We start from the raw sequence: 17,793 nt of genomic DNA, 5'->3' as shown, positions 1-17,793 counted from the left end.
TGGATATTGCCAAATTGTAATTCGTTTTCCAGGATCTCGCTTGTAATACGGATGATTGCTTTCTATTGTATCTACCGCTTAATGATCAAGTTTCATCTTCTTTCTTTTTTTTGTTTCAATGTAGACTTTGGGCTTGAAGGAGAAGGATCATTTGGAACACTTGGATTATTTGTTGATTGATTGTCTTTTCGAGAGAAATAATTGTTGATATTCCTTTTTGGCATATCCTTTAATTTTGCCAATCATTATAAACATAAAAAATAATGATTTAAAAAATGTTAAATAAAAATTACTTACTGCCTAAATCAAATCCCAAGTTCTCCTAATAATATCAAAATCAACTATTTCATCTTCCCAAATTGAACATAAATCAGAGAAAAACAATTTATCAACCTCAACAAAAAAAAAAAAACAAAACAAAACACACACACACACAAACAAATATCAAACATTTTGATCCCAAAATGACAAAATATAAATTCACAATTACATACCCGAAGGCTGAAGATTAATTTTCAAGTGTAGAAGATTGAAAGCTGTTATTGAAAGAAAGAAAAAGTAAAAAACAATACAAAAATATATATCAAAAGGAAAAAAGAATAGCAAAAGCAAAATAAAAGGAAAGGTAAAAGGAAAAAAATAGTAATTAAATATGCATATGAAGTTAAGAGTAAGACGAACCTGAGATAACACAATTTGGTGAAGGTCGGAGAAGATGAGAATATAAAGTAAAGAACTAAACGATTGAAGCGCAGGTTTAAGTTTTGATGATAATTAATTATTGCGCTTAAATATACCTATATTAAATTTTTTAGTTAGAGGGCTTGTTGGGCTTAAGCTCAGTCAAGCCCCTACTTATGGTACGCCCCTGGGCGCAGAAATAAGGATTATATTGGTTCAAATCAAGATTGATTTGAAGTTGATTTGGTCAAGTTATGGCCGAACCAAGTTTAAGGTTTAAATGAGTTCAATCGATTTAAAACAAATTTTGATATTTTTGAGGAACCCTTCTCATTCATTTTTTTCCTCCCTTTTCACCCTATGCATGCTGCAGCCCACACCGCGCCGTACGCCATCGTTGTGCCTTCACTCATCCCTCTCTTTTATTTTTCCTTTCGTCTGCTTCCCCATTTCCTTCTTCTCTTCTCCAATGATAGTAAACCTACAATGTTTTCCTCTCCTCTTCTCAAGCACATGAGTTCTCTTTTCTTCTCCTCTCTCTTCTCCAACAAGCAAGAAACACAACATCAATTGCAAACCTCTTCAAGCAACAAGAGCAGACCCTCGCATCTTCTTCTTCTTCTCGTGTTTTTTAGGATTTTGTTGGCACCGCAAGAATGGTCCTATTTTGCCTTGCTCTCTTAGTGTCATTGCCGAGCTCACCGAAGTTAGTCGAGGTTGCTAACGAAGAAGGTAAAACTCTCATCTTTTGCTTCTTCCTCTCTATCTTCTCTTCTCTGTTTTTCTTAAAAGCAACGGTCTTTCATTTATCTTTTCCTGTGAGCAACCCTTTACAAGGGGCTCATTTTCTCCTTTGTCCAACCACATCAACAACAAAAGAAGTAAGTTGTTCCTTTCTCCTTTTATGTTTCATTAATAGAAGGAGAGTTGTAAAGTATAAACTTTATTTTATTAGATTGCTAGTTAGGATGGTTAGATCAGAATGGAAAATGTTAAATATTATGAGGAAGCGAGATGATTCTTCGATTTTGAGTCATAAATAAGCTCTGGGGATCAATAGATCGTATTTCAACTAGAACCAAGGGTCAAGTATTTTATGTTGTATTAATTTTTTTAATTTATTGAATTGACCCCTTATGGTTGAAAATTTTGGCTACGCCACTACCTTAGTTCTTGAAGCATTGACCCATAACAAGACATTGCATAGATTATAGTAGAATATATAAGGTGTAAAAGAAGACAAAAGAAAACTCAAAACTCTACTTAGCATAATAGAAATTTAATGACCTTGGTATCATCAAGTTACTGTCATACTTGGGATTTGGTCGCAGACGGTTAATCCCAAATATTTTAAATATATGGCTTGTTCTTGGCAAAATATATACACTGATCAATGAAATGAAAGAGAAATGAAACAGTAAAGTTTTAGTTACTTCCTTAAAACATGCTTCCTAAACAAGGGAAATCATGGCTTGTTTTCCCCTTAATTTGAGGTCCTTTCAGAGAGAAAAGGCAATTGTAGCACTTTAGACATTGACGATTAATGAAATTAATCTCCCAGAAGTTTTGTTCATTTTTTTAAAAGCTGCTGAATACCAACTCAATCGAAATAGATGATTTGGAATCGAAGGAAGAGAAAAGCAGAATGGAGGAGCAACGGAAATTTCTGATTAAAGTGGAATGAAGTGATATAGTTTCAACTCCAACTTTATCTTGAGCTTCCAAACAAAGAGAAAGAATCCTTCCCCTTATTTGTTCTCCAATCCCCTCACAATTTTCGAACAAATTCTACAAAAAGAAAGCAATTAGCCGACTCCAGTCCCCTCACATTGAGGTCCTTTCAAAGAGAAAAGACAATTTTAGCACTTTAGACATTGATGATTGATGAAATTAATCCCCCCGAAGTTTTTTCCCCCCATTTTTTTAAAGCCGCTGAATACCAGCTTAATCCAAAAAGATGATTTGGAATCTAAGGAAGAGAAAAGCAGAATGCAGGAGCAGGAAGTTTCTGATCAAAATGGAACGAAGTGATATAGCTTTAACTCGAACTCTCTATCTTGAGCTTCCAAAGAGAGAGAAAGAATGCTTCTCTTTATTTGCTCTCCAATCCCCTCCCAATTTTTGAACAGCTTCCATAAAAAATAAAGCAATTCCCCAATTGAGAAATAAGATGAAATTTTGGTGGATTAGAGAAATATGATACCTGATAAGCCCCTTCCATGATGGAGGGTAAACAAGGGGCAGGTTCCGCACTAATTCGCGACAAAATCCATCACGACCGGAAGATCCGGCTGAAGGGATCTCCATGAGCGATTGGTGCAAACTCTCTTTCTCTATATGAGCGATCGCTCCGAATCGGCGCACAAAGGGATCTCCGCCAGTCCCCAAACCTTCCACCGAGCCGACCGAGCAGGAGTTCGAAGAGCCGAAGGGCAGATTGCAAGGCAAGAGAGAAGAAGGGGTGGGACGGCGGCGCACGGTGAGAAACTCGTCGTCGCCATGGATGAAATCTCCAGTTGCTTGGTGGAGCACGAGGAGCGAAAGTGAATTTCTCTTTCTTTCATTCAAAAATCCTTTTAAACAAAAGCTGGAACGGATGCACGTGTTTTGCACTAACTCTTTAGTCTTCTTAAACCGTCCGGTCCACACCGGTCCACTGACCACTGTATTATACAATTACAAGGTCAAGGCGAAGGCAAAAACGGAAAAACCCTATCGACCCAAACCTTGCACTTCTCCTGCTCACCGATGGCGGCGCCGCTGCGGCGTACCTTCACAATCCCCTTTTTCCGGCGCCACTTCCTCGCTTCATACTCAGCCGCCGCAACTTCGGTTCCCAATCCCAGTTCCGTCTCCGCTGCAAAGTCTGCCATCCGATCCGAGTCCGATGCCGAACGCCTCGTCTCCCTCTTCGAGTCCGTAACCGACTGCCCCTCCTTCTACGGAGACCGCTCGATCTATAAACTCACGATCGATAAGCTCGCTCGCCGCCGCCGGACTGACCTCATTGAGCGCGTTCTCGAGAAGGCCATGCACAGCGAACGTACCCCCAAGTCTGAGGGCTTCCTGATCCGCCTGATCGGCCTCTACTCTGAAGCCGGAATGGTCGACCAAGCCGTGCGGGTCTTCGAGAACATTCCCAGCCTCGCCGGCCAGCGCTCTGAACGCTCCCTCTGCGCACTCTTGTCAGCTTTTCTCGACAACGGCTGCATCGAACGCCTTCAAGACGCTTTCAGCCGTTCTGTTGAAGAGTACGGCGTTGCCCCAGGCATTGCATCTTATAATATCTACCTCAAAGCTCTCTGCTCTAGCTCTGCCAACAAGGTCGACGAGGCACTCGCATTGGTTGATCAAATGCATGATAAAGGAATTGAGCCCGACATCTCCTGCTATAACACGCTCTTGGACGGCTATTCAAAGAAAGGAGACTACGCTGGATTTGACAAGGTTCTCAAGGAGATTTGCAAAAAGGGTTTGAGCCAAAATGTTGGCACTTATAATTGCAGAATTGCAGCTCTTTGTGCGAAAGGTAAGAGCTTTCAGGCTGAAGAATTGTTGGATGTGATGAAACTAAATGGAATCTTTCCGGACAAAATCAGCTTCAATACCTTGATTAATAGGTTTTGCGAACAAGGGAATACAGACTCTGCCATTGAGTTATTCAAGAGAATGAAGGATGTCAAGGCGCCTGGCGGTAGAGTTGTCTTACCTGATTCATACACGTACATCAAGTTAACACAGGGTTTGGTTGAGAAAGGAGAATTTGGGAAGGCTGCGGAGATCTGCAAAGAGTGCTTGGACAATAAATGGGCACCGTCCTTTAAGACCATGAAAGAACTGATTGATGGTTTGATTAAGAATTCACAAGTAGATGAAGCAAAGGGCATTGTTGCAAGGATGAAGAAGGGATTAGTCAAAGGTGATGCTAAAGTTGCCTGGGAGAAAATGAAAGAAGGATTTGCCTTCTGATACTTGTGGAGTGACTTGAAGCTGGCCAAGTAAAAGGAGTTTCATATAGTTAATCATAGTAAACTCGTGAGCCATCTGAAATAATTTGCTACATGAGTTCTTTGATTTAAGCTGCTGCACTTGTCTGCTGCAATGCAAGCAAGAATCTTTAGATATCTTCTTTTCTGTAGAATTTTTTCCTTTTAAGTTTGACCCAATGCCTTTTGCTTTCAGTAGTCCAGTACTGCCTATCTTGTGCTCTAACTTCTTTGAGTTCTATGCATTCAGGTCAGTCCATACAGATACAGTGGCCCCAAATTTGGACAAGATTGCTTTAGCTATTGTGAGGTTGGAAAGGATGCTACTGTGTGTGGATATAGCAGTGCAATATGTTTCTAATTCTGATTTTGTTTTTCCCCTCACAAAAACGTCCCACACTGCCTTCTCCTGCTGCCACAATCCATTAGGGCAGATCAAGATTCATCATTGCTTGGGAATTCTATGCTTCTAATTATTTCAATAATGCTCGAGATGAGTAAACTACGTCTTGCGATGCGCTTGCATGATATATTTACATGCTCATGATATGTTTTCTAGTGTCAATCTGAAGGCAAGCTTTGATCTCGCTAGAAATTTAGTATAATTGTAGAATTGGCATGCAATCCAGCAGATTAGATTCGAGGGTAGTGGAGTCACGGCTCGCGAGAGATGGCTTCTATAACGCCCCTTCCCCAACCCAGTCACAGCAATAAACGTATGAAATCACACGCCATCAGCAACAAAACCTTCCCACGAGCATTTCCGTAACGCCATTGATTCGGGGCGTATATGTTTTATGATTGTACCCTGCATTAAACCACAACTTCAACGACTGTTATCAGAATATTAGAATTTTGCAGGAGGTTAAAAAAGAGAGTTAAAAATATATATAATTCTTTCGTTATCTATCTTTGTGGACCGATGCTACACCTCACTTTTTATTAAAATCACAATTCGACTCCTGCCTTTGTTGACTAATGTTAGAACTTTTTATTAATCACCGTTGCACTGGACTGGAGCCATAGTCTCTGACGCCGTCGTTGCCCTACGTACTAATCAATCACTCTAAGTTTCTTCATTCTTATGAACTCCATCGGAGTAAACAGCCTTTGAGACTCTCCGATGAATTCCGCCAGAGTAGAACGGCTCTGATTTTTGCTTAAAAGTTATTTATTTTTCTAGAAATAAACAATTTCGAAAGGAGTTATAATTGAAGAAACGGAACCAGTCTACGAGCCTTTTGCTTCATCTCTCCGCCTCGTTATCCGTTTCGCTTCTCCCTCTTTCTTTTTCTTTCTTTCTTTCTCTGTCATCGAAAAGGAAGGAGAGGAGAGAGAGTGAGAGAGAGCGCACGGCGAGGAGGGAGACGCCTTCAGCAGAAGCAAATGCCATGTCTGAAGGCACAGAACACTCATCTTCCTTAGCTCTCCTCCACCACCGCCATCACCTCCCGCAGCAGCAACAGCATCAGCAGCCGCCGCCTGCATCCCCCTCTGTCGCCGGCGCCATCATCCGCGGCTATCGCAAGGGCAACTGGACCCTCCACGAGACCCTGATACTCATCACCGCCAAGCGCCTCGACGATGATCGCCGCACAGGCGGGTCGTCCTCGTCCTCCTCCGCCCACTGCTCCCCTTCAGCCGCCGTCTCCGCCACCGCTGCTGTCGTGCCAAGATCGGCGGAGCAGCGGTGGAAGTGGGTAGAGAACTACTGCTGGCGCAACGGGTGCCTGCGGAGCCAGAACCAGTGCAATGACAAATGGGACAACCTCCTTCGCGACTACAAGAAGGTGCGCGGCTACGAGGCTCGCGCCGATGCCTCCGCCGGGGAGCTACCCTCCTACTGGGCCATGGAGCGACACGAGCGCAAGGAGCGCAACCTCCCCACCAACCTCGCTGCCGAGGTGTTCGAGGCATTGACCGACGTCCTCGGCCGGCGCACAGCCCGCCGATCGAACGCCGCCGCTACTCCCGTCTCCTCCCTCCCTCCGCCCCCTCCTCCACTGCCCTCTCCGCCGCGACTGCCGCAGGCGCCTTTAAACCCTACGGCACCACCATCTGTTCCGGCACCGGCGCCGCCCCCAGCTCCGCCAGCGCACCCATCCGCTTCTGGTACGCGTTCTTCTCCCATTGATACATAACTCCAAAACACTATTCTCAATCAAACCAAATAAAAAAAAAGATTTTGCTGCGTCTCACTAGCGATTTATGATGTTTCCAAGATCAAAAAGATGCAATCTTTCTCCTCTCGCCTGCCGCACTATATTTCCATTTAATGTAGGAACAATAAAGCATGACTTATATTTTTTACCATTGAATTATATAAACCGTCCTGCTGTAAAGCTGATCGAGCAAGCGTTGCAAATCTGATTCCATTTAATTAATAGAAAAGTGCAAGAAAAAGTGCTGATAGGCTTTCGGTTTAATATTTTCGAATTAAAAATGAAATGAACGATAGTCTAAAGCTACACTTTGATTATATGTTTCGGTGCGCGTTCGAAGCTACATTGTGTTGCTATTGCGAATCCGATCTTCATTTCAGCTCGATCTTGCTCAATGATTCTCATTGTTCTTCGTAAAGTTGCGGTCCTTTTCAAGTTTCAACTTTTAGAAGCGATTTTTCTCAACATCGTTTAATAGTTGCTGCTCCTGATGCAGTGGAGATGTCGTCGGGTTCCTCGGAGTCGGAGGAGAACGACGACGGAGCGGGGACAGCCGAGCCAGAGGCGAAGCGGCGGCGACTGGGTTCCAGCGTGGTGCGGAGCGCAACGGTGCTGGCCCGCACGCTGCTATCCTGCGAGGAGAAGCGGGAGCAGCGCCACCGCGAGATGGTCGAGATCGAGGAGCGGCGGCTCCGGCTGGAAGAAGAGCGGACGGAGATCAGGCGCCAGGAATTCGCCGGCCTTGTCTCCGCCATCAACGACCTGTCCAGCGCCATCCAATCCCTCGTCGCCAATCAGCGCAACGGAGATCACCGGTGAACCGGACCATACCGGCTCTTGAACGCCGCCGACTTGGAATCATGAGGGGTTCGGATGTAAATAAATGGCCACAAAGAGGGTATCGATTTTTTTAATATCTGTCACGTTTCGAATGACGTGACTCGATACCCGCAACTTGATTCGTACCTTTGATGGGCCACCACTGCCGTACCATTTAATTCCCAAGGAAAATATTAATTCCATTTTCTAAAAATGAAAAAATTAATTAACATGGCGTAAATGTTTTTTTCAATAATAAATATATTGTTTCTTTGCTGCGAAAAAGGCGAGACGGCGACTGTTGCGGTCAAAGTGGGATCCGTGGCTGCCAGCGTGTTGCTTCGGTTGGACAAAAGTACCCCTGATGCAAATGCTCATTTACAGAGGCACCAGGAGATCTCTTCCAGCGAAAGGGACGGCTCGATTTGTCGTCTTCTTCACTTACACGGTCAATTTCGTCACACTCTAACGGAGATGGCGGTCATTCGCTGGACCCGGCTCATCTTCCTCCGTTACTTCCACTCACAACATTGAAACCCACTAATTTAATCTGCTAGAGCTCATGGGGTCCAGTTTCGCGGGTCGGGTAAAGAATGGAGCGTCTGCTGATCGAAAAGTAGCTGGCAGGCTGAGCTCCAATTGGTTGTAGTTCCGGTCAAAGGCCAGATTTGACCGGTTCCCTAAGATCACAAAATAATATGTTTCCGAAAATGCCCCTGTCAGGCCCGAAATCCCCATTTCGCCCCTCTGCCGCTGCTGCAGCGTCTCGTCCTCGTGTGTCTCACCGACACGTATTCCGCGTTACGCCCGTGTTGTCCTTGTAACGGCAAACCGACTGCGATGAAAACGGTAACGGCGGCTGCTCATTTCTTTTCTTCTTTCTCCTTTCCATGCTCCACAATGATGTAGAAAACAGGCTCGTGAATTAGCCATTGTACGACAACTGTTGCCGAATCATTACGGCCTTTTCTTCCTCTCCAACAGTGGATTTGAAATGCCATCTGAAATCCTTCTCTTTTCCCTTATTTTTTCATATGTACTCACTTTAGAGGTGGAGAATAATTCCTCGGAGTGGAAGTTGATGCTGCACTCAGAGTCTCCTCGCGTGAATGGAATCAAAGACTGCAGAAAGTTGCATCTAAGGTTCCTGCTTTACACAGGCACTTTAGCTACAGTAGCTTAATTTTCATTCCCTCAAGAATTCTAACGTTTAAACTATTATAAAAGAGGGTTGGATTGGTAGTGCAGTAAGATGATGATGTGTGTACGCATACGTTGCATGGGCAATGAAGTGGAGACACTGAGTGGTTGCTCTCTGTTCATTGGCGATGGATTGAATGCATCAACTAGGTGAAATAATGAGGGTGATGGAGGAGAAGAGAGATTGGTGGGGGTGAGCAGGACAGAAGTCAGAAGCAACAGAGGCCGCCTGACACACCACAACAAAATGATGCCCGGTCTCCTCAGTCAAAGTGTCAGTCAAACTCCACTCCAAACAATTTAAACCACGAAGACCTCATCTTAGCTGATCAACAACGTATTACCTCTTTTGACAGTTCCATGGCTTGCAGAAATGATAAATAGGGTCTCCATTAGCTTCAGGGGAGATTCCTCTTTAGGAGTGGGTTACACTGAACATGTCTGATGATATTGGTTCAGTAGATATCTTTGTGAAACATAGAATAGTCAAGTTGTCTCAGTTGCTGCTAAAAATTGATCAGTTGCACAGCTAATGCAGCAGCTGCAATTGTTGACTGAATGTAGTATAATTTTGTGGAAATGCTTCCTCTTTTTTGCTCTGGTCACGGAAGTACTTCTTTCTGCTAGTCCTAAGTGCAAGTTCAAATTGTGAAAATTATTTATCAAATTACTTTCCATGAAGTACCATGCCTGAGAAGAGTATGTGGATTAGCAATACAAGCAATGCAGTATTTCCTGAGCAAGTAAGAGAGTTCCTTGTATGAAATTGAACTGACAATCTGTGTCACTTCAATCATATAATATAAATTGGCACCTCAACTCTGATCTCAGCTTTATGAATTGAATTAAATATAATTTTCCTCCTTTTATTATGAGGAAAGACACAGCATATCAAATCTAAGATAAGATCCACATGAATACTGCAGACCAGAATGTCAATGCAATTGCTGCAATCAGATAAGTCCATAGGAAGATGACAGATGACTCCTCTTGGCCAACATCAAATAACTGATTCATTGTAGCTGCATAAAAATTCAAACATCAACATTTAATCTGTTTCAGATATTCATTGTAGAAAATGTTCAAATATTTTTCAATAGAAATGTACCAATGTTCATGGCTGGTGGCACAGTAAACTGTATCATTAGCACATAACGATACAACGGGTCGTATGTCACGAATCCTAGTTCATATGCTGCTTGTACAATAGCGATCCCGATCGACGGAAGGATCACATATCGAACACAAACAATCGCAAAGATCACCATAGGTTTAATGCTCGACTTGCGTATTCCTGCATAGGTTTCCAGGTTTTAAGTGGATATTTAAACCATAAAGGATTACAAAAGGGTGTTCAAGTTAGGCTTTACCCCTAGTCAAGTTTCCACCAAGAATGAGAGTGATGCAGGGTATTGTGCCATCTCTGGATCAATCATATGAACGTGTCAGAAATGAGTTGTTACATGAAAAGTTATAGATAAAATAACAAAGAAATGAGTTGTTACCCTAGTAATTTGATGGAGTCCTGAACTACTTTGAGTGGTGCACTAGAACCAACGAAAAGAGACTTCAACCATGGGACTGCTCCGACAATGAATCCTATAATCTGTTATGAATGAATCAACTATTTAGCGCTGCCTTGCAAAATTAACTAACATTCAAGCCCCTTCACACAACTATCCATACTAGTCCGAGAAAAAGCTATTCACCGCAGCAAGAGTTGGTGGTGCCAACAATTCTTCAACGAGATTGTGCAGAGATTCTTTCATTTTGTTCCATATGTTCATTCCTTTATCAGGAACGCTGCCACTGTTCAATAATGGAGTTCCCTGCAATGCATCACAACTCAAAGAAAGAATTCAAATGCCGATCTGCTTAATTTTCAGTTTCATTTTTCCTATGAATGCCACTTACAAGTTGGGTTTCTGCCACTTCCTCCTCTGATTTTGCTGTCACTGGAAGGATGTTTTGAGTTGTAGAGACTCCTTGACCACCTTCCTTCATGGCATTAGCTTCGTTACTGGTAAATCTATGGGGTTCTGATTGGTTCCCATGGAACACTTTACCATCTTTCTTGATGAGACTGTAAGTGTATGTCCAGATGTAGAAGCCTCCAAGCTGCATTATGATATTGTTCATAGAACTTCATCCGCCACCGTGATTAAAGTTTTAAGTGAGCGTTTTACCGCCATGGAGAAGGAAACATAGGAGAGGCCGCGAGCACTGCACATCGCCTGGTCGCCGAACGGATTGCCTTTCTCCGAGCAAACCGCTGGGATGATGATCAGCATCAGATTGCCCAAATTACCTTCATTGAGACAGTGTTAAGGATCAGTACCAATATGCATGCACTGTGTGCAAATTGAGGCATGAAGGATTACCTGAAGAACATGTAGCCATTACAAGGCCTTCGAGATGCCGCGGCGGCTTCAAGATTTTGGCAACAATCCAACCAAGGATTCCTCCGATTAGGAATATAATCCCAAGATTGACAGGCATGAACCACCTTCACGAGACAGAACTATATCACCATAATTGATTTTTGAATTAAGGACCAAACTTTAGCTGTTCAGAAACATAATTGTGGCATACATACCAAGATATGATTTCTTGGAGAGTCACAGTTTTCGATAGACTAGCAAACATCAGAGATGGTGTGAAGGCCGTAAACACGATCTAGTGAAAACATAATAACACGGTGAATCTAAAAAAATCATGAAAAATCTAGTGCTAACGATCGATTAAATTACCTTGTTCATGTCTTTCCGAGCAGTGGCATGGAGTGTATTACTGTAACCTGATGCAAGATAGGCCCCCAGCAACCCTATAAGAAGGACCTGCATGATCGGTGCAGAAGCCACGAGGAACAATGACCAAAGCCCCATCTTGTTCCTCCGCCCTCTGAAATCTACACACACCTTGGACGGCCACGACTGTAAATAAACACCTTCTTCCCCTGTTACATTACATATACTTCAGTCCATCAAGTTATTTCCTTTAAGTGTGAAATTAAGACGAATTCAAGAATCCATGGCCTGTTTTCCCAGTCTAAACTTTATTTTTTTTTTTATTAATTACATTGCCTTGTTGCTTGGAACTAGAACTGCTGAGATTGGGCGGAGGGCATGGTACTAAAATTAGGCAGGTTTGGCTGGAACATTTAATACTCCATGTGAGATGCATGGCCTAGAAACCATCAAGTTGGGATTTATCATTATCTCATTCATGATCGAGTATCGAACATCATCATGGACGGGACAAGAAACCTTATGCTAACTCAAAGACAAGAACAAAATTCGAAGGTGAACCAAAAATCATCGAGGTTTAAAAGGTTCATGACACTTGAAGTTTTCAAATCATGAAGAAGCTATAAACGTGCGAAAAGTGGATTGCAAACAGAGCATCCTAGGATTCAAAAAGAGAGAAAAAAAAACTAGTTTCAGCAAAAATATACATATATATACATACGTGTGTGTGAGAGAGATGTGAGAGAGAGAGAGGAGAGCCCTACCTGGAAAAGCTCGAGGAAGAGGCTGTGGTGGTTGTGTCCAGAAAAGTAGGAGGGAAAATATAGAGAGAAGAGAACGAGTGGCTTTGGTTGTGAGAATGAGATTAATTAATGGGGAACCTCATTTCTGCAAGAAGGATTTTAGAAGTGATTGACTGATAGATTTGCAAATCATTTTTATCAGAAAATAATAATACGACTGCATGGACAGCGACTGTCTCGTGCATATCCTGATATCCATGCATCTGATCTGAGTCAGAAAGCCACATTGTCCTGGCTTGGAAGAAACTCAAGCTGGCATTACTATAATGGTTGTGGTGGAATGGGAATTGGAATTTGAATTTGAATTGAGTTGCCATGGCAGCCATGACTCAGGAGGATAGCTTTTACTGCTCATGGCTGGCTTTTGGTTTTCTGCAAATAATTTATTTGGTGTTATTTGGAAAGAATGAAAATAGAGCTTAAAATATAGAAGAATTGATCTCTATTAAAATTGAAAAATTGAGAAGAAAAAAAAAATCTTCACAAAGAATACAAAGATCATAAACGAGTTTATTCTCATTTGAGTGTCATTGGATTAAATCCCACTTGATTGATTAGTATTTTTATTGTATGGTAGATGACAGAAACAAGTATGCCGCGCTTCATAATATATATTTCTTACTTTTCCTCAATCAATGGTTTGCCATGTCCTTCTGAATTAATAATATTTTGACCAATAAGGAAATCAATAATTGTTACAAATCCATTTTTTTTTCCCTACGACGCATCTGACTTGATTTGATTATGCAGAAGAGACCTGCACCAAGTAATACAAAAATAATAATTGAACACTTTGATGTCATCAGTGAGCTCATCGTACTGTATCATCAAAAAAATTAACCGTGAGCATTAATATGTTATAATAATAATTATGAACACTTTGATGTCATCGGTGAAGTCACACTACCATAAAATAAATTATTCTTTCCTTTATCTTAAAATTCTAGCTTGCAAACTCAATTTCCTCGTCAATCGTCAATCTATATGTCAAAGAAAAATTCTAACTCCCTCTCAACTCTTTAATACACACTGATTTATATAATTATCTTATTTTTTAGATAAAAAATTTAAAATAAAATATAATTTCTCCTAAATTAAACCTCATTTAACTGAAATAAAATATATTTTCTATTAATTGAGCAACTCCAATCAATTGGGAATCAACCAATAATCGATTTATTATGAGGAACATAAGCCCTCATTAAAAGTCTAAAATGAGATATAATTTTTCCTAAATTCAACACTATTTAATTAAAACCGAGTATATTTTCTATCCAATTGAGCACAACTAGTATGAGCTCCCAATCGATTGGTCTAATAAAAAAAAATCGTGCTCAATTTGATAGACAATACATTAAAGTATAATTTGAATGTGTTGAATTTAGAAGGAATTTTATTTTATTTTAGATTTTTTGTACCTAACAATTGTGAGAGAAATTAGATAAATCGATGTGTATTAGGGAACGAGAACAATTTTTTTTCTGACATAAGGACTGAGGAAAAAATTGAATTTACATGCAGAAAATTTAGGACAATTTGCCTTAAACACCACCAGCATAAATTTAAATTAATTAATTCATGAGAAAAGTGGTTTGCCATATTCCATTAAGGCACCCTTAAAATAAAGGGTAAAAATTAAAAAGACATTCATCATTTATGTTTTTATCTAATGGGTGCCTCTTTTTCTAAAAAATGTAAAATGAGTACTCTGTACCTCTTTGAAGGGCTCTTACATTATTTGATCATTGAAGCATATAAAAGCTAACAACTAATTTTGATAATTATAGAAGCTATAATCTAGCTTCTATAATATATAGAAACTATCAATTAACTTTTACATATATATTATCTAATCATTTGATCGTGTAAAAATTTTATGCTAACTTCTACAATTATACACATTGTAAAAGTTGCCACTTTATAACAGCTAGCATCTAACTTTTATCATAATGATTTTATATTATTTTGATTTTAATTTCTAAATAATAACTGATTAAAATAACATTTAATGAGCAAACCAAACAATGAGGATTCTATAACACTTATTATATTTTAAATAAACATAATTACTCATGATCAAGTGTGTATGAATTAGCATGTAACTTTAACGTGTAATAGCTATTGGTTAACTTCTACATTATATGTTATAGAAGTTAGCCGATAACTTTTATAATAATGTTAAATCTAAGGATATTTTTTAAAGGAAGGGTACTTATTTTTTTCTGAAGGATATTCATTTAACTTTTTTTTTAGAAAAAAGAAATAATCAGACGATGAAAATGTAGATGATGGGAATCATTTTAATTTTTACCCTGACATGGATATAATTTTTGTTTTATGCCATATTTATTTATTTACTTATTTCCGATAAAATTAGGATTTCTAGACATTCTATCGATTCTTTTTGCCACCTCATTTCTTCGTTTCGTCCTCTTCCGCTTTTTCCCTTTTCTCTTTAGATCCACAAGCTCTCGATTCCATATTGTTCTGTAATCAGCGCTGTGTCACGGGAGTGTGAGCAATCGCGACCAGACGGGGTTGCCGATGGTGGCTTCGGTGTGCGCCGCCATTCTCTCTTCGATGCCACATTGGCTTCCCCAACTTGGACTATCAACAACAAATTTTATTATATATGGACTGGCATTTTGTTAAATAACAGAAATCATATATATATATTTGTAATAAATAATAATTTGTTGCAAATATATATTATATATTGATCCGGTGGTAAAGATAGGGGATCCACGTCGACGGCAGTCAACACCACGTGTAGATCAAAGGTCAATAGGAGCGGCCCCGAGATCCTACCGAGCAGACAGGACCTCTGACCGACCGCTCGGATATCCCCCAAGCCGAACGGAGTATAGCTCGACCACAGGTCGATCTTCCGACGCTCAAGGTAAAGGAGCTTATGGGCCGAGCGGACAGGCCGCTCGGTCGGAGCACAGATCACGGAGGTGCGATCCCATCCGAGCATAGAACCGAGGATCTTCTCGCTCGGTTCGTACACGTGCCCGAGTACTAGGAGCGCCGAGCGGCAGGACCGCTTGGCCCTGGAATCGACAAGAGACTCAAAAAGACGAAAGGGACAACTGGTAACATCATCCTCGAGACGCCTGCCGCCGACAAACAGCATGGTTGGCGGCCAGACCGGACAGACTATCGTACGGTGGAAGTTTCCACCGTCACATCAGAGATATGTTCGGACGATTGTGGAATGGCGTCAGGCATGCTTTTCCAACACATCCATTCTGAGGTATGTCTGGGGAAGCGTGCATGCATCGATGAGCGTGCACGAAGTTAGAATGTATACTAAAAGCCTAGCTTTTGGTATAAAATATTTATCTAAAAAATAAGAATCACAGTGGTCAAATGTCTACATTTGTGATAAATGTAGTTGTTCAATTAATTTATATTGTAGATAACATGGTGTGTGGTGTCACACACAGAAGATCATGTTATCAGTACCTTATAAATTATAAACAGTAGCTCACGACCATGATGGAAAGGAACAAACCATTGAAAGGTCGTAGTGTAATTAGGTGTTAGTTTATCTTAACTATATAATTACACTAGTACACTAAGAGTGTATTGAGTAGGACCATTAGAGGTCGTTTCTTTTATACTGACTTTATAAAGGAACAAAGACCTCAGTTATTATGGAAGTGTGTGCTCTTAATCCTAATATAATAACAAACACATATATTTGATATTTATTTCTTTAATTTATCAATGGGTGAGATTTAGTTCGATGAATCAATAAGCCCGATAAGTTGAGAAATGATATCACTTATAGTGTGTGTTGTTGATTATAGAAGGAAACTGTGTCCTAGTAATCTAGGTTGAGAATGTCCCCAAGAGGAGCTCATAAGGATTGTCATGTTAAACCCTACAGGTGGACTTAGTCCGACATGACGATGAAGTTGAGTGGTACTACTCTTGGAGCTAGATATTAATTAAGTGAGTTGTCAGTAACTTACTTAATTAGTGGACATTTGTTATCTTAAACACAGGGAGACTAACACACTCATGATAAGAAGGAGCCCAAAATGTAATTTGGGATTGGTGCGGTCGTTCAATAATAGTTCTCTAGTGGAATGAATTATTATTGATAAAATTAAGTTGTGTGTTCGGGGCAAGCACGTGATGCTTAATTTTATCGGGAGACCAAAACCAATTTCTCCTCTCGGTCCCTATCGTAGCCTCTAGTATATAGAGATTTATACCCATCGCATACCCACCTTCTTACCCATCCAATGGGGTTGGCCAAGCTAGCTTGGAACCCAAGCTAGGCCCGGCCAAGACCAAGTGGATGAGCCATGTAGGTGGCCGGCCAAAGCTTGGGTCCCAAGCTTAGGTGGCCGGCCACTAGAATATTAAAAAGGATTTTTATTAAAATTATTTCTTATGTGGATATCATGATTTTAAAAGAGAGTTTAAAAATTAAAAATTTCCTTTTATAGCTTTCTACAAAAGATTAAGAGAAGAGATTAATCTCTTTCCTTATTAGTAGTTTAAAAGGATGATTTTAATTTTTGGTAAAAACTTTCCTAATTTGTAAATCATCTACATGTTTAAAAGAGAGTTTAAAATTTGAAATATTTCCTTATTTGTTGATTAAAGGAGGATTTTAAATTTTAAGAAAATTTTATTTTTTAACCATGTTCATGATTTAAAAGAGAGTTTAAAATTAAATATTCTCTTTTATAAGTTTCTACAAAAGATTAAGAAAAGATTTGATATCTTTCCTTATTTGTAGATTAAAAGAGTTTTTAATTTATAGAGATAACTTTCTTTTTATCCACATGTTTAAAAGAAAGATTTTAATTTATTAAATTTCCTTTTTATAAACCAATCATGAAGGGATAAAAATTATTGGAGAATTTTTTATAAATTTCCGGAAGCAAATAAGGAAGTTTTAATTGGCGTTTAAAATTTTATTTGCTTGGAGATTTTATTTGTTATGGCCGACCATTGTAATTTGAAAAGAGAAAATTGTTTTAATTAGATAAATTTTCCTTTTCAATGACAAAAGAATTAAGAAAGTTTTTATTAAATTTTCCTTATTTGTCAAGACCAAGGATTATAAAAGAGGGGGTAGAGGAGGCTTCAAGGCTAAGGACTCTATTCTATTTTTCTCCCTCTTTTCCTTGGTGTGGTGGCCGACCCTTCCCTTTCTCTTCTCTCCTCTTGTTGTGGCCGAAATCTATCATCTCTTGGAGCTTGGAGGATGTGGCCGGATCAAGGAAGGAGAAGAAGGAGAGAAAGCATGCATCCCTTGGAGCTTGGTTGGTGGAAAATTCTTCATCCTTTGGAAGTTCTTGTGCTTGGCCGAAACTTGAAGGAAGAAGAAAGAAGGTGCCTAGGTGGTTCTCATCTCGAAAGATCGTTGCCC

General features: G+C 40.2%; 3 protein-coding genes across 3 annotated transcripts; 2 read left to right on the top strand and 1 right to left on the bottom strand.

Annotated features, from left to right (window-relative positions):
• Window positions 1-3,349: 3,349 nt before the first annotated feature.
• On the top strand, window positions 3,350-4,862 carry LOC121969576 (pentatricopeptide repeat-containing protein At1g55890, mitochondrial-like). Its single transcript, XM_042519742.1, has one exon. The coding sequence runs from the start codon at window positions 3,430-3,432 to the stop codon at window positions 4,648-4,650; it is 1,221 nt and encodes a 406-aa protein (XP_042375676.1). The 5' UTR covers window positions 3,350-3,429; the 3' UTR covers window positions 4,651-4,862.
• A 1,045-nt stretch (window positions 4,863-5,907) lies between these two features.
• Window positions 5,908-8,345, top strand: LOC121969575 (trihelix transcription factor ASR3-like). Its single transcript, XM_042519741.1, has 2 exons — window positions 5,908-6,779; window positions 7,326-8,345. Exons 1-2 carry the CDS (start codon window positions 6,059-6,061, stop codon window positions 7,646-7,648), a joined length of 1,044 nt encoding a protein of 347 aa, XP_042375675.1. The 5' UTR covers window positions 5,908-6,058; the 3' UTR covers window positions 7,649-8,345.
• A 1,259-nt stretch (window positions 8,346-9,604) lies between these two features.
• LOC121969574 (protein PIN-LIKES 5-like) lies at window positions 9,605-12,511 on the bottom strand. Its single transcript, XM_042519740.1, has 11 exons — window positions 12,360-12,511; window positions 11,599-11,804; window positions 11,445-11,524; window positions 11,230-11,354; window positions 11,035-11,156; window positions 10,763-10,966; window positions 10,558-10,677; window positions 10,354-10,454; window positions 10,219-10,271; window positions 9,957-10,142; window positions 9,605-9,870 (listed from the first exon to the last, which is right to left on the bottom strand). The coding sequence occupies exons 2-11, from the start codon at window positions 11,731-11,733 to the stop codon at window positions 9,746-9,748; spliced, it is 1,251 nt and encodes a 416-aa protein (XP_042375674.1). The 5' UTR covers window positions 11,734-11,804; window positions 12,360-12,511; the 3' UTR covers window positions 9,605-9,745.
• Between the last annotated feature and the right edge of the window lie 5,282 nt (window positions 12,512-17,793).

The sequence above is a fragment of the Zingiber officinale genome, chromosome 4A, assembly GCF_018446385.1.
Source record: "Zingiber officinale cultivar Zhangliang chromosome 4A, Zo_v1.1, whole genome shotgun sequence".
Taxonomy (NCBI): domain Eukaryota; kingdom Viridiplantae; phylum Streptophyta; class Magnoliopsida; order Zingiberales; family Zingiberaceae; genus Zingiber; species Zingiber officinale.
The sequence above is the reverse complement of the archived record's forward strand: the minus strand, read 5'-3'. Positions and strand labels throughout refer to the sequence as shown.

Coding starts and splice junctions, on each gene's coding strand:
- LOC121969576 (XM_042519742.1), top strand. CDS start 3,430: ATGGCGGCGCCGCTGCGGCGTACCTTCACAATCCCCTTTTTCCGGCGC.
- LOC121969575 (XM_042519741.1), top strand. CDS start 6,059: ATGTCTGAAGGCACAGAACACTCATCTTCCTTAGCTCTCCTCCACCAC. Junction 6,780..7,325: donor AGCGCACCCATCCGCTTCTG/GTACGCGTTCTT, acceptor CTCCTGATGCAG/TGGAGATGTCGTCGGGTTCC.
- LOC121969574 (XM_042519740.1), bottom strand. CDS start 11,733: ATGGGGCTTTGGTCATTGTTCCTCGTGGCTTCTGCACCGATCATGCAG. Junction 11,355..11,444: donor CTCCAAGAAATCATATCTTG/GTATGTATGCCA, acceptor TGTCTCGTGAAG/GTGGTTCATGCCTGTCAATC. Junction 10,272..10,353: donor GACTCCATCAAATTACTAGG/GTAACAACTCAT, acceptor TGATTGATCCAG/AGATGGCACAATACCCTGCA.